The 22,330-nt window shown below is 38.7% G+C and overlaps 2 protein-coding genes and 1 long non-coding RNA gene across 6 annotated transcripts; 2 read left to right on the plus strand and 1 right to left on the minus strand.

The window, feature by feature from the left end:
- The first annotated feature begins 1,111 nt into the window (after nucleotides 1-1,111).
- Nucleotides 1,112-7,708, plus strand: LOC142367709 (major histocompatibility complex class I-related protein 1-like). 3 transcript variants are annotated; one of them, XM_075449731.1, is made up of 7 exons: nucleotides 1,112-1,324; nucleotides 2,140-2,406; nucleotides 2,922-3,200; nucleotides 4,873-5,184; nucleotides 5,351-5,452; nucleotides 6,997-7,029; nucleotides 7,147-7,708. In XM_075449731.1, the coding sequence occupies exons 1-7, from the start codon at nucleotides 1,291-1,293 to the stop codon at nucleotides 7,221-7,223; spliced, it is 1,104 nt and encodes a 367-aa protein (XP_075305846.1). In that variant the 5' UTR covers nucleotides 1,112-1,290; the 3' UTR covers nucleotides 7,224-7,708. The 3 variants fall into 3 exon arrangements, with proteins under 3 accessions (XP_075305846.1, XP_075305845.1, XP_075305844.1); XM_075449730.1 differs by having other exon boundaries at nucleotides 1,114-1,305; XM_075449729.1 differs by lacking the exon at nucleotides 1,112-1,324 and having other exon boundaries at nucleotides 1,857-2,406.
- On the minus strand, nucleotides 5,082-18,598 carry LOC142367718 (uncharacterized). Its single transcript, XR_012767159.1, has 3 exons — nucleotides 18,148-18,598; nucleotides 5,332-5,434; nucleotides 5,082-5,144 (listed from the first exon to the last, which is right to left on the minus strand). It is a non-coding gene; the product is annotated as an uncharacterized LOC142367718 (long non-coding RNA).
- LOC142367713 (major histocompatibility complex class I-related protein 1-like) lies at nucleotides 15,018-22,054 on the plus strand. Of its 2 annotated transcripts, XM_075449740.1 has the most exons (8): nucleotides 15,062-15,104; nucleotides 17,689-17,826; nucleotides 19,302-19,568; nucleotides 20,156-20,434; nucleotides 21,053-21,367; nucleotides 21,534-21,635; nucleotides 21,852-21,884; nucleotides 22,011-22,054. In XM_075449740.1, the coding sequence occupies exons 3-8, from the start codon at nucleotides 19,370-19,372 to the stop codon at nucleotides 22,031-22,033; spliced, it is 951 nt and encodes a 316-aa protein (XP_075305855.1). In that variant the 5' UTR covers nucleotides 15,062-15,104; nucleotides 17,689-17,826; nucleotides 19,302-19,369; the 3' UTR covers nucleotides 22,034-22,054. The 2 variants fall into 2 exon arrangements, with proteins under 2 accessions (XP_075305854.1, XP_075305855.1); XM_075449739.1 differs by lacking the exon at nucleotides 17,689-17,826 and having other exon boundaries at nucleotides 15,018-15,104.
- Nucleotides 22,055-22,330: the final 276 nt, after the last annotated feature.

Here is a 22,330-nt window from a genome sequence, read left to right on the forward strand (position 1 = left end):
TATACTTCAATGAAATTCTGCTTGTAGTTTAATTATGTCCAGTTGTGAGTGAATAATATGAGTGTCTTCATTCACAAGAAGTCAGTGCTAAAATCATATCTGAATGGAATGTGAATTGAATCTTTTCCCTCTGCAGGCCTCCATTAAAGTTAGATGGAAATCAGGTGTTGATATGATGCCAGAAGTTCTAATCAATGAAAACATCTTCTTTTCTACATCATTACCACTCTGTTATTTTTAGATGAGGAAATATTAAATTTAGCAAGTTTGTAAGTGTTAAAAATAAAACAGTATGACAACAAAAGCTGTTGCGGATTACGAACTGTATCATGAGTTGCACATAAATTCCCAGGTCTGTCTTTAAACAGTCATTATTACTTTGTTTTACAATATAATGACAGATGTATGCATTTATATTGTGAACTACTACTCCTGATAACTCCTGACATGCAGTGCTAGAATAAACAGAGGTGCTCTCTCTAAACACACTCAGCAAGCAGGCTTTGGTACTTTTTGAAATTCAGTCCTTATAGATGACCGTGAAGAAAGATCAAAGTCCTGATGCTGTGGGACAATATGCAAGAGAATATTCCCAACAACTAAAACTTTAAATATCAGTATTACCGTATAACTGATAACATCAAAAGGAAACCAGATGACTTCTACCATGACCACCTGCTCAACAGTGATACAGAGTTTTGTAATCTAATGTCTCGCTCAGTCTAAACTAAAGTATGTAAAATTAGTATGTAAGAGTAGATAATGGCTAAGAGAGAGGGGTGGTTATACAACACAGTACGACTCATGGGTTGGTAGTTAGAAAGCAGAAACATCTAATAACCTGAATTTTAGGCGTACAATCCTCATCCATTAAGGTTTAGACTGGAGGTGGGGGCCAATTTGTTGTTTCCAGTCCAGGCAATGAGACTGTACATTGTTGAGGCTCTTGAGTCCATGCTGCCATCATAAATTTTAATATTAGCGTCTACAAGTTGATGAGTAGATTTACTAAATCAGATGCATATTCTATAGCACAAATAACATTTTGCCTTCTTAATTCTACTAGTATTAGTCATCCACTTTCTTTAGTGCGACAGGAAGTCAACGAAAGAAAGAGGAACTAAAAGAATGTTGGCCCTATTTCACATGCTGGGTGTAGTCAGAATAGGACACACCTCATTGAGATCTTAACAAAAACATCAGACAACAGACGGTTCAGATCAGTTCTTCAGCTTCATTCCAACTATCCGAACATGATGAAGGGAATAATTACACTAATCCTCCTCTGTCATGCTGCAACTGCAAGTAGGAACATATTTAAGGGGTAGCCTATATCATTTTCTAATGTATGTAATTACTCTACTAGAGTAGCTCTAAAGCTGAACAAAGTAGCTCATGGTACTGCATTTGCTCATTAATAAAAGTGGCAGCTCAGAATTACCCAAGAGAACTGTATAAGCTAAAGAGATTCATGTATTCATTTTGTACCACAGAGTTTAAAGATAATCAGACTATTCAGACACATTGAAAACTAAGATGGTTTTATAGAAAGTGAAACTGCTCAGCGTGTGCCGTGAGTTCAGATTTATAAAGTTTGTTTAGTCATTGATGTTTTTAAAATTATATAAACTAAGCACATTATTTACATTCCATTATTATTATTATTATTATTATTATTATTATATCTATAATAAAAAGATAGTGTGTATATGGATCATTTATTCTTTTATATGTACAATATACTTTTTCCAGTGAAATTGACAAATTTCCTAAAATGCAGAAAGTACTTAAATCTGTAACTTGTTTCAGAGGAAGAAATAAATGCAGTAAGAAATGTTTAAAAAGCTTTAACAGTGGCAAACAAAATACAAAAATGTTTAAAGCATCTACAGCAGCAGTTTTCTGTAAGATTCAGCAATCAGCAGATTAACTGGTGACAGATTAGGGCGTCTGGAAAGGAGCATCCACCAAAGGTTTACCAAATTTTAAACCAAGTAAATACAATGAAGGCGGTCAGAATATATCTGTCTCTCTCTCAATATATGTATATATATATATGTGTGTGTTTATATATGTATAAAGGCTGGCATGATGAATACAACATACAGTGTTTGAATGAACTACTTTCTCTTTGTCCAGTGAAATACAGGGCGGAGTCTGGATATTTGCTATGTTCTGGATCCCCAAATGTCCCTGAATATGCAGTGATGGGAACTCTTGAGGGAGTTTTATTGTTTTACATTGACATCAATGCAACAAAAGCAAAAGTCACACATGACTGGCTAAGAGAGTTGATACTGAAAAATACAGAACAATGGGAAGGAGTAGTAAAGGTATTCTTGGATTACAGGCACATCCTCAAACATGACACTTACAGTTTTAATCAGCAATCAGGAAAAACAGAAGGTATGTTACTGTTTTTTTTATTGTTGTTTGTTTGGGCTTTTTTGGGGTTTTCTTAGATTTATATATCTCCATCTCTTTATTTTCATATTAAATGTTTATAACTGAAGTTTCACTAAACATAAGTGACTGGGAAATATTTCTGATTGGTTACCAGAGCAGGACCAACATTTATTACAGCAGAAAAATGTTTGACATTGGTTTCTCTTCTTCAAATTCTCCTCACACGTTTGACAAATTGATGTTGTGCTCAACAGATAATCAATGCTTTTGATAATTTAGCAATTTATCTATTTTATTTTAACCACTTGCTTTTAGTTTTTTACATTTTCGCAAATGCTAGTGTGCAAGTGTACATGCAAAATTAAGATTGAACATGGAAAGCATTATTGTTTTCAGCATCACAAAATGACAAACTGGTGAAGAAGTGTAAATTCCAGGTGATTCTTTGGCAGTGATGATTAATTGCAGAGCTAAAAATGTGACATGAATAATCCCTCATTTTCTGTCTCTCTCAGGTGCTCCCATTATCCAGCAAATTATTGGCTGTGACTGGGACAACGAGACAAATGAGGTGAATGGTTATGTACGCTATGGTAACAATGGAGAGGATTTCATCTCGTTTGACTTGGATACGAAGACTTGGATCACTTTAGATGCACAAGCTGCAGCCATTAAAAAAGAGTGGGATGGAGATGAAGCGCGTAATGTCGCCTTGAAGCTCGACATCACCACAGCATGTCCTACGTGGTTAAAGACTTTTTTGACTTATGGGAAGAGCTATCTGACTAGAAAAGGTAAAGTAAAATGGTCTGATTTTCTTTTATATCTATTTCTCAATGTTATTCTTTCCTTTGTCAGAAATGACTGTGAACATGAATATTCTGTCAGGTATCAACTCAAGACATGTAACTTAGGTCAAGGTTGATGGCTTAGTGGTGCACGATTTATGTCTTAATATGAGCACATGACCAAACCAGCCACCAGGAAATATGTTGCTGTTGTACTTGTCTTGAAAGTATTCTATGTTCTGAATTTCAAAATGAGTTCTTCACTGTGCACGCTGCCTTTGGGGCCTTTGCCACCTTGTCCAGTGTATTCTCCTCTACAAAACTACTCTTGTTCTCTTAAAGCTGCCGTCGGCAACTTTTTTTTAGTCATATTAGCTTGAACTGTCATGGGATTCTGAAAGGAGAATATTAAATAGGCTGTTTAGGAAAAATCCCGAATTCTGTAGCTCCCTCTAAAGCCTGTAATTGTGCTTGCAAAAATCGAGCGCTCCCGGCTGTTTTTAACCAATCACGTTAGGTTTATTATTTATCTATTATCTGAGCAGAACAGTCACCAACCACGTCTTCCATGCTGAGTGTGAGTCTGCCCCCAGCTTGTGTCCGCGCACACTGGTGTGAACTCACGTGCACAACCTCGTCCACAGAGGGGGAGGGACCTGAAAGTTGTATCAGTTCGAATTTTCCGACTTTAGCTTTAATGGAGCTTCTTTAACTGTTTTATCTGTGTTAAAGGGATAGTTCGCCTCTTTTGACGTGAAGCTGTATGACATCCCATATTAGCAATATCATTTATGAACATTTTCTTACCCCCTGCTGCGTCCTGTGAGCCGAGTTCCAGCCTCGTTTTGGAGTTGACGAAGGTAGTCCGGCTAGTTGGCTGTGGCTAAAAAAATAAAGCGTCTTGCTTCTCAAAACAATATGCGTTCAAAAGAGTAATACATTTGTATCACAAAATCGTCGATCTAGAAAAAGTCAGACTTCACATTGCTTGGCGCAATTTTTGCCTCCCTTCATATCAATGCGTTCAGCCACCTGCCGATAGCCGCACCTGTTACGGTGTTTACTGCTCGGAAGCAGGGGACTGCTGGGTCTGCTCTTTGGTCTGCACAGTTTACATTGGACGCATTGATATCAAGGGAGGCAAAAATAGCACCAAGCGATTGTGAGGTCTGACTTTTTCGAGATCAACGATTTTGTGATGCAAATGTATTACTCTTTTGAACGCATATTGTTTTGAGAAGCAAGACGCTTTATTTTTTAAACCCCAGCCAACTAGCCGGACTACCTTCGTTAACGCCAAAACTCAGCTGGAACTCGGCTCACAGGACGCAGCAGGGGGTAAGAAAATGTTCAGAAATGATGTTGCTGATATGGGATGTCATACAGCTTCATGTCAAAAGAGGCGAACTATCCCTTTAAGTCCGCTCACAGGTGTTTTTTCTTTGGTTTCACTTATAGTATACACAGAAGCAACTTGATTAAGAGCAGCAACATATCTGGTTAGGGTTAGGAAATAAAACAACTTTATTATGGTGTCAAATACAAGCCCAGCCACCAGGAAATAAGGCATGTAAACAATGTGCAATATAAACTGTAAACATATTTTCCTTCTGACTGGGCTGACTAAAGTTGATGCAAGGTTAATAAAGAAAGATTCACATACAAACCATCTCTCCAGATCTTCCTTCGGTGTCTCTCCTCCAGAGGACTCCCTCCTCTCCAGTCACCTGCCACGCTACAGGTTTCTACCCTGAGAGTGCCTTGATATTCTGGAGGAGAGATGGTGAGGAGATTCATGAAGGCGTGGACCTCGGAAACATTCTCCCCAACCATGACGAATCCTTCCAGATGAGTGTAGACTTGGAAGTTTCATCAATCTCACCTGAAGACTGGAGGAGGTACGACTGTGTGTTTCAGCTCTCTGGTGTTCAAAATGGCATCGTCACAGAGCTGAAGAAAGAAGCGATCAAAACTAACTTCAGAAAGAAAGGTAAAAAAAAGACATTTAATGTATGAGACACATACTATATAGATTGTATTATATTCTTATAACTAAGTGATAAGCTGTTTGTAAAAACAGCTAGATACATAGAAGCTAATCAGTAGATGTAAATATTTTCTAACCTGCTTCACCTACATGTTTGTTTCCTGAACAGACACACTCTCTGTGGTCAGCATTGCTGTCATTGCTACAATGGCCGTTGTTATTGTCATCATTACTGCTGCTTTAGGATCCATTGCTATCAAAAAGAAGAATGGTAAGAGAGTCAAATGCCCCTTTTCCACCGCCAAGCTAGCCCTACTCTACTCGGTTCGATATAGCCCAACACTACACTACACGACACGGCACCAGTAACATTTTCTTTTCCACCCAAACTGTGGCCTGGAAGTGGGCGGAGTCGGCCCGTTCACCACTAACGTGACGTCGGTTTCAGGTGACAACAAAGTGTCACGCCGTGGTTAGTCAAAAGTAAATACAAGATGGAGTGTAATGTGTAATGGAGTTGACAATCCATATTGTTTAGTTAAACCAAGCTCTTTATTAAAAAAGACAGCACAAAAGTAAACAGCAGGAGTTGTCTCAGATACAGGCGGTGACGCCAGTGTTGGTGCCGGTGGAATGCAGCAGCTGCTGCCTCAGCTGCAGATTCGGTTCTGAAGCCTGCGGGATTGGAGGATCTTCGCTGACCTCAGCAACCGAACACTCATCGGTTGAACAAACCGAGTCTTGACTAAAAAAAAAATAAAACGTGTGAACATGTGAAACGCATACACGTAACCGCATAGAGAGACACTGTGCTAGCCTTCCAAAACAGCGTTGTTTGCTAGCTCACTCAGAACAACTTACATGAGACACCTGTGTAACTTTTTACAAAAGTTAAAGACTGAACATGTATTTGTTACGATATAAAACATGCATTTGTTAAGATATAAGCGTTGCACCAAGGGGATAAGAACAACACTTACCATTTTCCATCGCCTCCAACAAACACATCGCCGAATCCACGCCGTTCGCCGGGCGGTGACCGTAAATGCCGTCCATTTGGTCGAACCACTTCCATGTCTTTCGGTTTGACCCACTCCGGCTGTTGTGGTCCTTTACCTGCCGGTAATAGCTCTTCAGCTTGTCTCGGCACTGCTGAGAATTCCGGTGATAGTTGGTCAGCTTCTCATTTCGTGTTGCTCTGTCCAGTTCCTTCTGTATGCGGTCCTCGGCCACCACACACAGAAAGGTCTGCGCCTCGCTCTTCGTCCATGGGTTGCCTTTCCTTCTCTGGTCTTCCATCATTGCAATTCTGTTTATTCTCTGTTTCTCTCGCAGTTGTGTTATACATGGCGGGTGTTTCATACATAAAGCTCCCCGAGCTTCGTTGCGTGTATGACGTAATTTCACCTGACCAATCAGTGGACAGCACTGATCACGTGAAGTTTTAGCATCGACAAGTACCTACTAGGCCCACCTCTGAAGCAGGTACTTGCCGGGGCTCAAAATTGTAACGGGTCCCACCTTCAACCCGCGGTGGAAAAGCTGCCAACCAGGGTCGAGTGGGACCGTGTAGAGCTGTGTTGGTACAAAAATGTTCGGTGGAAAAGGGGCAAAAGAGTTGATAATATTTACATGGAAATAGGAGTCAAGAGGGGAGGTACAAGACTCAGTTAAATTGTGTCTAAATCACAACATACTCAGTGAAGAAATAAGAAAACTAAAGAGAATGTGTTTATTTATCATTTCTTATGCTGGGAGTAATATTCAGTGGTAATAACTGTAAACTAAAAAAACATTTGTCCTTCCATTTTCTAGACAGAGCCATTCCAGAGAGATCCTCTACACCACGTAAGCAGAACTTACACATATCCTACTATTTTCCTGACCTGGATATTGTCCTAACAATGTTTTGTGTAAAGTCAGTCCAGGATCAGTGGACTAACTGTGTGTTTTGGACCCCTACAGCTTCTGACACCATCTCTCTGAGAGACTCGCTGACCAGATCCAGAGACGAGAATGATGAAGACAGCATCCTGCACTGATGTCACACATTTGGACATCCTCTTAAAAAAACTCAAAATACTTTTTTCTTTTTGCCGATTTTTCTTTAAAGCGCCAATAGGCTTCTTCAGGTTGAAATAACTCACGGAAGTAAGAAGAGCAAAAACTACTTTTTTATATGTGGATTGTTAGAGGGAAATTTGTTAGAGGGAAGCTAAATGTGTTAAATTGTGTCAGTTTTGGACGTTTTTTAAAACCGATAAAAGTTTGAATATAATTTTGCATGATCAAAGCTTTTTTCTCAATGTTATGTCATAATCAAATTAATTTCCAGAAATATACCAAGTGAAATATATTTTTATATTACAATGCATTATAAAATGTTTAATTAAATTTTATTTTATTTACAAAATCAGAATCATGTATTTCACCAGGCTTCTTCAAATGGCGGCCCGCAGAACCGACTTCCATGTGGCCCAGCATATCGTTCTGACAGAATAAATGAATAAATATATAAAAATCAGAAGCCTTCAGACATTTCTAGATTGATAGAATAAATTCCTACAGTAGTACGGACTTTGAATGCAACACGGGTTACCTAGCAACGTGAAACCCATAATGCACCACGTTGTTGTGTTTTGAAGATGTTCGAGTAGAATTAGGCTACGGCTACACGAAAACGAAACGAGGGTTTTTTTGAAAACGGGTACGAAAACGATTTCGACCACACTGGGGGGCTTCTCTGTCCACATGACAACGCGACACTTGCTGAAAACGATGCAGTACACACGAAACACCTCTAGGTGCGCTGTAAGCCACCCCCACCGGTTACACCAGAACAATAGAAGAAGCAATGCGCATGCGTGTACGCCCCTACTTCTAACAGCGCGAAGCTCACGTTGTTCCTTCAACAATGCCGCTGTAGTTAGCAGTGTCTGCAGCAGTGCTGCTATCAATGTTGTGGGGTCCATTATGATCGCTGTCTGTCCTTGTTGTGTTGTCTTCTTCTTCCGGATTTTGAATAGAAGCTTTTTGTTCTGGTCACTGACGTATGTGTATACGTCACTGGCGTTAGCCATGTGGCTGTGCAGACGTAAACAAAAACGTTTTCGCTGTAACAATGGAAACGAAACAACCTCGTTTTCAAACTTTCCCACTCTGGAACTCGTTCTCAAAAACTATCGTTTTGGGGTAGTGGGAACGCCGGCTCCGTGTGGCCGCGACAGCGAAACGATAAGAAAAAGTATCGTTTACAGTGAAAAACGTTTTCGTGTAGCTGCAGCCTTAGCGTTCTGCGAGCACATCTTTTTCTACCCCAAAGGGGAAAATTGACAACGAAAACCGTAGATTTAACTCCGCCTGGAAATACTTTTTTATTTCACCGTCACATTCAAATGCAAAACCGATGTGCTGGATATGTAATGAGTGTGTGGCGGTGTTATAAGATAACAATGTGCGGAGGCACCACAGCGAGAAGCACCAGACTTTCTGAGAGGGTTGCTAAAGTGGAGAGTTTGATTGCATGTTACAACAGGAGCTGTACAACCACAGTGCGGCCATGCACAGCCCAAAGAAAGAGCTACAGCAGCTTCCCTCAAAGGAGAAAAGGCCATTTACAGACGCAGAAACAGCACTGCATGCGAGCGGTCCTAGATGAGATGATAAATGATGACAAAATTGTGTGACAAAAAGTGGGACATCTGCCATAAAAAATGTTCCTCTGTCAGACACTTCAAACTTTCGCAGAATTGAAATTCTTGCAACAGATGTTTGAGATGCTGCTGGAGCACCTGAAGAAAGCGGATGTTATCTGTAGCAGTGGACCAGTCCACAGTCAAAACTGAGTTTTAACTGCAGCTTACTGGTCAAAGACAATTTCTGAGTAGATCATTTCTAATTCTTTTGTACTCTAAATCTGTAACTAAAAACCTTTCCGTTTTGATTGATATGGTTCAGTTAAACTGTTTAATGTTTAACTTCGTCCATCAGCAGAGTGCAAAGAATAACAATACACTGTATGCTGTGGTCTAACAGCACCATTTAAGCTGCATTAATGACGGCTAATGTCGAAAAAGGTCTGAAATAATGGAAACGGAGCATTTATGGAAGCTTAGAAAGAAGCCAGAAATATTCAACAAAATCTTTAAGATTGACAACAAGTGAAAATGTTCATGGTTTCAGGTGAGTCAATCAAAGTATTTGACTGCAACTAACAAATACTGATGATTAGAATCAAATGTGATATAATAAACCCCCAAAATAAAGTACTTGTACTGCAGTTTCAATGTCTAATCCAGGGGTCCCCAACCACCGGGTCGCGGGACATTTCAAACCGGGCCGTGAGATTGGGGGGGGGGGGGGTTATAATTATTATTATTATTATTATTTATTTTTTTTAATTTAAAAAAAAGACATGGAAATCGGGAATTCTTTCATGTCACTCGCTAGATTCTATACTTGGAAACTGCATAGATTGCATTATAGGAGGCTGATTGTGCACGTTTATTTTTTTCAATGAAGACTGTCTGTCTGTCATCATATCCTAATTATCCTAATTTGTAAAAGCGTCTGCTAAATGTAATGTCTGTTGAACGTAAAGTACGAAAAAGAAAAAATAAATAAAAAAAAGAAAAAAAATGAACCCCCCCGACCGGGCCGCAGGAAGAAATTTGCAGAACCAAACCGGTCCTTGGTGCTGAAAAGGTTGGGGACCCCCGGTCTAATCTACTAAACGAAGAAGAGAAAATAGTTCATTTAAACTAGAAGCAGATTCCAGTTCAACCAGTTTTTGTTTTTACAAGGAAAGCTGAAACAAACTGAGACTGAGCCAAGAGGAAGGGACGCAGGCTGCAAATTTTTAATGGGTGAAAAAAAACAACAACAACATGAATAGATGTTTCCTCCTCACAGGTATCAAATTTACATGACAAAAGACAGTCTCAGTGCAAAGTTCCAGGAACAAGACAGCCTTAAATCAAATCTCCATGACGACAGAAGTCCTGAAATATCCAGTTATCAAACAAACGATCTGCTTCAGTTTCTCCAATATTCTTTCTCAAGCTTGTTTTAAAATATTTTTACTGCTGCCAAGTCCGACTTTTAAAAAGTCAGATTTTTTATGCAAAATTCCATCCTGGATTTATGGATCATTCGTGTCTCACAGATCCTGAAAGCATCCTGAACTGTCTGAGAGACTGAAACCAGAGTCCAGATCACTCAACCTCATATTCATATAGGTTATTGTTTGATGACAGCAGCTTTTTAATAATTTATGTTTGTATGTTCAGGTCAAATCTTATGAAGTTTTCATTATTGCAGCCAAATTGATTAAAACCTTTGAAAGCTCCAGTTTCATCATCCCAATGACATCATTCATCCTCTGAAAAATAAACACCTGAAGAAGAGAAACTGCAGTAAACAGTGAGGTATGTCGGGTCTAAAGCCAAAGCTTTCAGTGTTTTGTTAACACGGTGGATCAATGTTACCCTAAGAAGATCACCACCGAAACTGACATTTAAATGTTAGATCTATGAATATAAGTTGAAATAAACTGACGACAGTTAATTAATGCCACAAACTGGAATTAACTGAGCAGAAACGACAAGAATCTGACAAAGAATGAGCAAAACCATCCATCCATCAATTTTCTATTTCCTACTCATGGTTGCGGGGTGGCTGTAGCCTATTCCAGTTGTCATTAGGTGAGAGGCAGGGTACAACCTGGACAGGTCACCAGTCCAGTTTAGATTTCTGATAAAACATTAAATTATGTTTTTATGTTTGCTCTGGCTCTGTCTGAGCTGATTGCACTCTTGCCAGATGAGCTAACTTCTGCACTTTATTATTTTAGTAAAAGTTGTCATAATTTCCCTCATTCTGGTAGAATTGAGCTGTACCATGTCCTTTACTAGACAGTTAGAATATGTGTTTGAGCAAACCTTGATACTTTGGAAATATCTGTTTTTCAGTGGATGAACAGAACAGAGACAATTTTAATGCCAAGGCAGCTTCTGTTTCACCCACTTCATTGCAGGAGATAAGTCTGATTTCAAATATCTAAGCTGTGCATCTACCTAATGTTTTCAAATGTTTAGTTTAATTTAGTTTAGTTTAGTTTAGTTTAGTTTATTCCAAGCAAAAATAATATACAGAACAAGCGGCTAAGTACATTACAATTTTTGTACAATACATAAACTTATTCGTAATATTTTAGAAGTACATTTATACAACTTAAATTCAAATGTTAGTAATATATACCCTTACCAGTGTATTTCATTTTTATACCAAGGCCTTTTTGCTAGAAAGAAGTGATTGGGTAATGGGGAGCCAGTGCTCCAGTTGAGATTTATGTTGAGCAATGATCCTGTACTAATTGGGAATAATTGGACAAATTAAAAAAAAGAAGACTCAGAAAAGAGAGTGGGACAAAAGCCTGAAGTGTTGTAGTCTGTATCCCAATTGATAAGAAATTAAAAGGCTTTGGCGTCCCCTGGTGGTTCTTGGTTTACCTCTGATACTCTTCAAAGAGTAACGCACAGTTTATTGGGTAAGACATATTAAAGGTTACTTAGAATGCATATCAATGCAGCATGACAAAAATAAATATATTCAGTGTGTCTTCCATGTAAGACGACACAATACATGTTTCTTCCTTGACTGTGATGTTCTGTTGAAAACTCTCCCCAACCACTACACAACCTTAAGGACGCATGTTGGCCTCGGTATTTATTTAGTCATGAGAGGAGGTTCAACACTGTGTTTCAGCTCTCTGGAGTCAAAAAGACTTAATCACCACACAGAATAAAACAATGATCAGAGCCAACATAGAAAAAAAGTCAAAATCACAGATAACAAGTGTAAAACACAGATATTCAAGATGACTTTTTGATTCACTTTCTAAATGTATGATCTCCTCTGATTAAAGCATTAAGATTGAACGAATTTACCTTAAAATGGGTCACTGTTCTGACAACAACAGTGATGTCAGAAGATTTTTTTCCATATAAAAAACTGTAAAGTCACAGAAAACTTCCTCTCATCTTGAAAGTATTTGATTTGGTCCTTCTTTTCCCACAATGTAACTCGGTTGTATTCTTCACTATGGCGTCTGTGGTAAATACCCATCTGTCAAAATCTGCACCTACAGTTTGGAAACTCAAATAAAAAGCATATGTTTTTTCTATCATAGTAGATGTGGAAAGCCCAGTTTTTTTGATCAAATATGAAATTATGAATAAGCATAACCTTTGTTTTTTCTTTTTGTCACATAGAAATGGATCTCTTGGTCATATTGTTGTCGGCATTCAGATATGAAGCATTGTTGTCTCTGCTTTTCTTATGAAATAACTAAATCATGTAACTTTTATTCATAAATTACAAATATGTTCAGACAAAGCACGATTATAGTTCACTTTGTGAAGCTTTAACTAAAAACTATTCAAATGTGTTTAACATGTCAAAAGTTGAGGAGTATTTCCATTAGATTTCTCATCCTTTTGGAATTTTTCATATTTAGCATGAGAATCATAAGCACAAAGTTAATCTACGGACAATTTAAATGAAATTGTTCAAGAAAGTCTTCGGATAATTTTTTTCTTTCTTTTTTGTTTTTGTTTGTTTTATTACCTTGAGGACAGTAGGAAAACAATGTGGTGAAACCAGGAGAAAGAGCAACAGTCTCATGGTAAAAATGTGATATGATCATTGTAAATTCATTGATCCGCATCCACAGACACGGTTTACGCTGACTGGAAAGGGCAACAAGAAACAGAGCTTGAGCCCATAGAACCACAGCCCAAAGACCCACAGTTTCGATCCCCTCCCTCCCACCCACTTTTTGGGATGTCTGGGATCCATCCCTTGAAGGGATTTATGTTTTTATTTTATAGGAAGCAGCACTGAGAGCTTTCTGCATCCACATGATAAAACCTGCTAAATTCATTTGTAAATTCCCATTGATGCCCCATCAGATATGATGCGTAAAATCTTGTGTTGGAGTCTGAAGCAATTAATATCTAAGATTTTGCTTTAAATAATCACAAATGATGTTTTCTGACAGTTCAAAGCTCTGTTTTTCATCCATATGAAACACTTTTGCTAAATGTTTCATTCAAAAGCAAATACAGGAAATTATTGTTTTCACATATAAATATAAAAAGATAAAAACAAACCTAACCTACATAAGAATGTAAGCCACATTTCACCATGAAGGAAATGCTCCAGACTACCTGGAGCCTCTGGATGTTTAACCAAAGAGAGATGACAGGTGGATGGCATGTGGGTAGTTTGATTAGGTTCTTTATACTTCAATGAAATTCTGCTTGTAGTTTAATTGTGTCCAGTTGTGCAATAATATGAGTGTCTTCATTCACAAGAAGTCAGTGCTAAAATCATATCTGAATGGAATGTGAATGGAATCTTTTTGCTCTGCAGGCCTCCATTAAAGTTAGATGGAAATCAGGTGTTGATATCAGAAGTTCTGATCAATGGAAACATCTTCTTTTCCACATCATTACCACTGTGTTATTTTTAGATGAGGAAATATTAAATTTAGCAAGTTTGTAAGTGCTAAAAATAAAACAGTATGACAACAAAAGCTGTTGCGGATTACGAACTGTATCATGAGTTGCACATAAATTCCCAGGTCTGTCTTTAAACAGTCATTATTACTTTGTTTTACAATATAATGAGAGATGTATGCATTTATATTGTGGTATATCTGTGTTGTAGATCAAAACTCCTGATAACTCCTGACATGCAGTGCTAGAATAAACAGAGGTGCTCTCTCTAAACACACTCAGCAAGCAGGCTTTGGCACTTTTTGAAATTCAGTCCTTTTAGATGACCGTGAAGAAAGATCAAGGTCCTGATGCTGTGGGACAATATGCAAGAGAATCCTCCCTACAACTAAAACTTTAAATATCAGTATTGCCGTATAACTGATAACATCAAAAGGGAACCAGATGACTTCTACCATGACCACCTGCTCAACAGTGAGACAGAGTTTTGTATTGTAATGTCTCGCTCAGTCTAAACTAAAGTATGTAAAATTAGTATGTAAGAGTAGATAATGGCTAAGAGAGAGGGGTGGTTATACAACACAGTACGACTCATGGGTTGGTAGTTAGAAAGCAGAAACATCTAATAACCTGAATTTTAGGCGTACAATCCTCACCCATTAAGGATTAGACTGGAGGAGGGGGCCAATTTGTTGTTCCCAGTCCAGGCAATGAGACTGTACATTGTTGAGTCTCTAGGGTCCACCACGCTGCCGTCATGAATTTTTATATGAGCTTCTACAAGTTGATGAGTTGGTGCAATTTGGAAAATCAGATGCATATTCAATAGCACAAATAACATTTTGCCTTCTTAATTCTACTAGTATTAGTCATCCACTTTCTTTAGTGCGACAGGAAGTCATCCAAGAATTCACATAACTCCATAGTTAGCTTGTTAGCATGCTAGCACAAGCTTGTATAACTCTCCAGGCCAGTTGAATGTGACATGAACCACGAAATAAATTTAAAAAAAGACTGCGTTGCAGTTTGTGAGGATTGTTAAAAAGAAAGTATAGACTTTAAAGACAAAAATACTCAAATTACACAGACCAAGCAGAACAGGAAACAAAGAAAATTCTTTAGTTTCTGTTAAACATGTGAGAGAAAATCATAAAGTGGAATATAGAATTATTATTGGTGTTAAATAAAAACTTAATAAGTCCATTTAAAAAAAAAAGAACTAAAAGAATGTTGGCCCTATTTCACATGCTGGGTGTAGTCAGAATAGGACACACCTCATTGAGATCTTAACAAAACTATCAGAAAACAGACTGTTCAGCTCAGTTCTTCAACTTCATTCCAACTATCCGAACATGATGAAGGGGATAATTACACTAATCCTCCTCTGTCATGCTGCAACTGCAGGTAGGAACATGTTTAAGGGGTAGCCTATATCATTTTCTAAATTATGTAATTACTCTACTAGAGTAGCTCTAGAGCTGAACAAAGTAGCTCATGGTTGCATTTGATCATTAATAAATGTGGCAGCTCAGAATAACCCAAGAGAACTGTATAAGCTAAAGAGATTCATGTATTCATTTTGTACCACAGAGTTTAAAGATAATCAGACTATTCAGACACATTGAAAACTAAGATGTTTTTATAGAAAGTGAAACTGCTCAGTGTGTGCCGTGAGTTCAGATTTATAAAGTTTGTTTAGTCATTGATGTTTTAAACTTATGTAAACTAAGCACATTATTTATATTCCATTATTATTAGTATCATTATTATTCTATCTATAATAAAAAGATAAGAGTTAGAGTTAGAGTTAGAGTTAGAGTTCTTTATTGTCCATTAAACTTACATGAAATGGAAATTTCTCTTTGGTAATGGCATAAAAACACACAAAGACAAACACATATCACACTCAACATAATAAATAAATAGATACGGGTAAGAATAAGATAAAAACTATAGAATAAAAACACATTACTCTGTCCATTTCACTCAAATATTAAAACCATATAAAAGTTACCATACTACTGCTGAAAGACTGTTTAAGGTGCACTTAGAGCTTATCTACACTATGTTACTTTAGAGGTAGATCTTCATTGAGAATGGCCACAGCTGATGGAACAAATGACCGCTTGTAACCATTCTTCCTTGTCATTGGGACTTTTAGTCTTCGTCCAGATGGTAACAGCTGGAGAGCACAGTTCAGAGGGTGAGTGGGGTCCTGATAGACTTGAAATGCCTTCTTTGTTAGGGCCTGTGTGTATAGATGTGAAAGTTGTAGTTGTTTGTGTCCAATGATCTTTCCAGCCTGGTTGACAATCTGTGCCAGTTTATTTTTTTGTTTGACAGAGAGGTGCCCATACCATGACACGATGTTAAATGTCAGCACACTCTCGGTCAGGGATTTGTAGACCATTGACATGGTGCGCTGACTGGTGTTGAGGCCCCTGAGTTTCCTCAGAAGAGCCAGGCGCTGTCTTCCTTTCTTGAATGTGTAGTCTACATGGTCTTGAAATTGTAGCTGACTATCTATGACTGTCCCAAGGTATTTGAACTGTGACACCTGCTCTACCTCTTGACCCTTCATGCTGATTGGCCTGAAGGTTTGCCCAGTGTCTTTATTGCCTCCCTTCTTGCTGCTTCCCAGCCACATCTCCTTGGTCTTGGAGATGTTAAGATCCAGGAAGCTGCTGTCAAACCATGCAGATAGGGTGTTTATGTACTGCAGGTAGGGGGAGCTGTCTGTGTCCCCTAGGCAGGCAATTAGGGCCATATCATCTGCATACTTGATGAGGGAGAGGTCATTGCTGTTGCATTGCAACTTATTTGTGTATATGGAAAAGAGCAGGGGTGATAGCACACATCCTTGAGGAACACCAGTGTTGAGGACTAGAGAGTCAGAGAGGCAGTTGTTGATGCACACACGCTGGGGCCGGTTTCTCAGGAAGTCCCTGATAAGGAGGACTAGGCCAGAACTGACTTTCATGTCACAAAGGCACTGTAGGAGGAGGTGTGGTTGCACAGTGTTGAAGGCTGAGGAGAAATCCATGAAAAGAACACGGGCGTGAGTCTTTGGTTTATCCAAGTGAACATATATATTATTTAGGAGAGTGAGTGTGGCATCCTCCACCCCTCTGTTGGTTCGGTATGCAAATTGCATAGGGTCTAATTGACCTGCTACCTGGCGGGTCAGATCGTTGCGAATTAGACGCTCCATGCATTTGCTGAGGATGGGTGTGAGGGCAATGGGTCTGAAGTCATTATTGGTTTTGGCGTGGGGAGTTTTTGGTACAGGAATGATGGTTGCTGTCTTCCAGACTTTAGGGTAAAAGTTGCTGTTCAAGAACAGCTGGAATACCTTTGTGATGGTTGGACCTAGTTGGACGGCACATTCCTTTAACACCCTCCCCTTGAGTCCGTCTGGGCCTGGGGCTTTATGAGGGTTAAGCCTCTGGAATATGGAGGTTACTGCGTGCTCGTGAATAGTCATTGGGTCAGGAGTTAGACCAGCACATACATCATCACACTCTTTTTGAAAATCGTGGATGTCAAACCTGGAGTAAAAAGTGTTTAGGTTGTTTGCGAGCTGGACAGGGTCCTCGTCACATTGAGAGATGTGTCTTTGCTCCCTGCCCATCATTTTGTTCAGCCCTCTCCATGCATCTCTGGCATTACCAGTCCTTAGTTTTTCTTCAACCTTATCTTTGTAGTTCAATTGGGCCTTTTTTATTAGCCGCCTGACCTCCTTGGTCAGTTCCTTTGTTTCCTCTAGGTTACCCTCCATGAAGGCTATTTTCTTCAGATTTAGATGGTGTTTCAGTTCTTTACTGACCCACTGTTTGTTATTGGAAAATATTTTAATTTCCTTTGTTCCAATTACTGAGTGCACACAAAAATTAATATAACTGGTTATGGAGTCAATTAATAGTTCATTATTGTTCTCACAGTCATTAAAAAACAGTTCCCACTCTGTTGTCTCAAAACAACCTCTCAGCATGTCCACTGAGCTATCAGTCCAGGCCTGGCAGCGAATTACAGTGGGTTTAGTCCTCTTCAGTGATTGACGATACTTTGGAAGGAGGTGAATGACGTTATGATCTGACAGCCCCAGAGGGGGGCGGGACCGGGAAACGTAAGCACCTTCCACATTCCCATAACATTTATCGAGTATTTTGCTCAGTCTTGTCGTGCATGTGATATATTGTTCCAAGTTCGGCAAGTGTAGGGAGACATCGCATTTATTAAAATCACCTAACAGAAAAACAGGGTCGTCACCTGAGAGGCGCAGCGCTTTGTTGTAGCTGGCAGCTATGCTGTCTGCAGCGAGTTTGAAATCTGGACCAGGCACATACACCAGGATGACTGTTATCTGGCCAAATTCTCGTGGCAAATAGTGTGGTCTGAATGAAACAGCCATTAGTTCATAGTGAGGAGTGCATTTAGTGTCACGTACCGTGATGTTAGTTGCCCAGCTTAGTTGCACAGCCCTCCTCCAATGCGCTTTCCTGTCTGTGTTGCGTCCCGATCATAGCGAACTAAGGAATATCCCTCCAAGTTTATGTTGTTAATGTCATCGTTCAGCCATGTCTCAGTTAGACATATCAGGTTTGACTGTTTGAAGTCCCTGTCAAACTTTATGAGAACAGAAAGTTCATTCATTTTGTTCTGAAGTGAGCGCACATTGGAAAGAGTTACTGTCGGGAGAGGGAAGCGACTTCCCCTCCGTTTGATCCTGTTACGAATCCCGCCTCTTGATCCTCTTTTCTTTTTCTTCTTATTACTCCATCCATGGAGAAATATTCCAGGAGGGCTGAAGAGGAGTTTTGGTAGGTCATCAGAGGAATATCGGAGATTCAGTAGATCATCCCGAGTGTAGCGAAAGTTGGGCACCTGACAGTGAAGTGGAGTTTCTCTTCCGTGTGCGCTTACAGAGTCCCATATAATTGTTAGGATCCAACTCATCATCGCGATCTTGATCAGCATACTGTCCAACATGTTTACTTCACCGTATTATCACTTGTTTTCCACTAACAAACTTACTACAAAAGATAGACAAACAATGACAAACTCGACACACGCCACTACCGAGGGTCAGCACGTACGCATGCGCCCCTGCTCCTCCTCCTGGATTGTAAATAATATGTATTTGGATCATTTATTCTTTTATATGTACAATATATTTTTTCAGTGAAATTGACAAATTTCCTAAAATGCAGAAAGTACTTAAATCTGTAACTTGTTTCAGAGCAAGAAATAAATGCAGTAAGAAATGTTTAAAAAGCTGTAACAGAGGCAAACAAAATACAGAAAAGTTTAAAGCATCTACAGCAGCAGTATTCTGTAAGATTCAGCAATCAGCAGATTAACTGGTGACAGATTAGGGCGTCTGGAAAGGAGCATCCACTAAAGGTTTACCAAATTTTAAACCAAGTAAATACAATGAAGGCGGTTAGAATATATCTGTCTCTCTCTCTCTCAATATATATACATATATAAATGTGTATACATATATATACATATATATGTATATATGTATATATATGTATAAATGCTGGCATGATGAATACAACATACAGTGTTTGAATGAACTACTTTCTCTTTGTCCAGTGAAATACAGGGTGGAGGCTGGATATATCCTATGGTCTGGATCTCCAAATGTCCCTGAATATGTAGTGATGGGAACTCTTCAGGGAGTTTTAGTGTATTCCATTGACATCAATGCAACAACACCAAAAGTCCCACATGACTGGATGAGAGAATTGATAAAGGACAATGCAGAACAATGGGGAGCATTTCGAGAGATTTTATTGGCTTACAGGCACATCCTCAAAGCTGAAACTGGCCGTTTTAATCAGGACTCAGGACAAACAGAAGGTATGTTACTGTTTCTTTTTATTGTTGTTTGTTTAGGCTTTTTTTGTTTTTTGTTAGATTTATGTATCTGCATCTCTTTATTTTCATATTAAATGTTTAGAACTGAAGTTTCACTATACATAAGGGACTGGGAAATATTACTGACTGGTTACCAGAGCAGGACTAACATTTATTACAGCACAAAAATGTTTGACTTTGGTTCATCTTCTTCAAATTCTACTGATCTTTAGTGTTGTTATTCTGGTTCTTTTGTAATCACTTGTGTCAGTCTTTCTTATTGTACATGTAACATCACACGTTTGACAAATTGCTCTTCTGATCAACAGATAATCAATGCGTTTGATAACTTAGCAATTTATTTATTTTATTTTAACTAATTGCTTTTAGTGTTTTACATATTAGCAAATGCTAGTGTGTTAGTATATATGCAAAATTAAGATTGAAAATGGAAAGCATTATATTTTTCACCATCAAAAAATGACAAACTGATGAAGAAGTGTAAATTCCAGGTGATTCTTTGGCAGTGATGATTAATTGCAGAGCTAAAAATGTGACATGAATAATCCCTCATTTTCTGTCTCTCTCAGGTGCTCCCATTATCCAGCAAATTATTGGCTGTGACTGGGACAATGAGACAGATAAGGTGAATGGTTATATGAAGTATGGTAACAATGGAGAGGATTTTATCACATTTGACAGGGATACGAAGACTTGGATCACTTTAGATGCACAAGCTGCAGCCATTAAAAAAGAGTGGGATCAAAATGAAGCCCGTAATGCCGACTGGGAGGTTATCATCACCACAGAATGTCCTACGTGGTTAAAAATTTCTTTGACTAATGGGAAGAGCTATCTGACTAGAAAAGGTAAAGTAAAATGGTCTGATTTTCTTTTATATCTATTTCTCGATGTTATTATTTCCTTTGTCAGAGATGACTGTAAACATGAATATTCTGTCAGGTATCAACTCAAGGCATGTAACTTAAGTCTAAGTTGGTGGCTTAGTGTTGCATGATTTATGTCTTAATATGAGCACAAGACCAACCCAGCCACCAGGAAATATGTTACTGTTTTACTTGTCTTGAAACTATTCTGAATTTCAAAATGAGTTCTTCACTGTGCCCGCTGCCTTTGGGGCCTTTGCCACCTTGTCCAGTGTGTTCTCCTCTACAAAACTACTTTTGTCCTCTTAATGGAGCTTCTTTAACTGTTTTATCTGTGTTAAGTCCGCTCACAGGTGTTTTGTCTTTGGTTTCACTTATAGTATACACAGAAGCAACTTGATTAAGACCAGCAACATATCTGATTAGGGTTAGGAAATAAAACAACTTTATTATGGTGTCAAATACAAGCCCAGCCACCAGGAAATAAGGCATGTAAACAATGTGCAACATAAACTGTTAACATATTTTCCTTCTGACTGGGCTGACTAAAGTTGATGCAAGGTTAATAAAGAAAGATTTACATACAAACCATCTCTCCAGATCTTCCTTCGGTGTCTCTCCTCCAGAGGACTCCCTCCTCTCCAGTCACCTGCCACGCTACAGGTTTCTACCCTGAGAGCGCCTTGATATTCTGGAGGAGAGATGGTGAGGAGATTCATGAAGGCGTGGACCTCGGAAACATTCTCCCCAACCATGACGAATCCTTCCAGATGAGTGTAGACTTGGAAGTTTCATCAATCTCACCTGAAGACTGGAGGAGGTACGACTGTGTGTTTCAGCTCTCTGGTGTTCAAAATGGCATCGTCACAGAGCTGAAGAAAGACGCGATCAAAACTAACTTCAGAAAGAAATTAGGTAAGAATAAGACATTTAATGTATGAGACACATACTATATAGATTGCACTCTATTTTTATAACTAAGTGATAAGCTGTTTGTAAAAACAGCTAGATACATAGAAGCTAATCAGTAGATGTAAATATTTTCTAACCTGCTTTACCTACATGTTTGTTTCCTGAACAGACACACTCTCTGTGGTCAGCATTGCTGTCATTGCTACAATGGCCGTTGTTATTGTCATCATCGCTGCTGCTTTAGGATCCATTGCTATCAAAAAGAAGAATGGTAAGAGAGTCAAAGAGCTGATAATATTCACGTGGAAAAAGGAGTCAAGAGGGGAGGTAAAAGGCTCAGTTAAATTGTGTCTAAATCACAATATACTCAGTGAAGAAATAAGAAAACTAAAGAGAGATTGTGTTTATTTATCATTTCTTATGCTGGGAGTAATATTCAGTGGTAATAACTGTAAACTAAAAAAACATTTGTCCTTCCATTTTCCAGACAGAGACATTCTTGAGAGATCCTCTACACCACGTAAGCAGAACTTACACATAACCTACTATTTTCCTGACCTGGATATATTTGAAATTGTCCTAACAATGTTTTGTGTAAAGTCAGTCCAGGATCAGTGGACTAACAGTGTGTTTTGGACCCCTACAGCTTCTGACACCATCTCTCTCTGAGAGACTCGTTGACCAGATCCAGAGAAGGCAGCATCCTGCACTGATGTCACACATTTGGACATCCTCTTAAAAAAAACTCAAAATACTTTTTCTTTTTGCTGATTTTTCTTTAAAGCGCCAATAGGCTTCTTCAGGTTGAAATAACTCACAGAAGTAAGAAGAGCAAAAACTACTTTTTTATATGTGGATTGTTAGAGGGAAATTTGTTAAAGGGAACCTAAATGTGTTAAATTGTGTCAGTTTTGGACGTTTTTTAAAACCGATAAAAGTTTGAATATAATTTTGCATGATCAAAGC

Source organism: Odontesthes bonariensis, chromosome 18 (assembly GCF_027942865.1).
Source record: "Odontesthes bonariensis isolate fOdoBon6 chromosome 18, fOdoBon6.hap1, whole genome shotgun sequence".
NCBI classification, from domain to species: Eukaryota; Metazoa; Chordata; class Actinopteri; order Atheriniformes; family Atherinopsidae; genus Odontesthes; species Odontesthes bonariensis.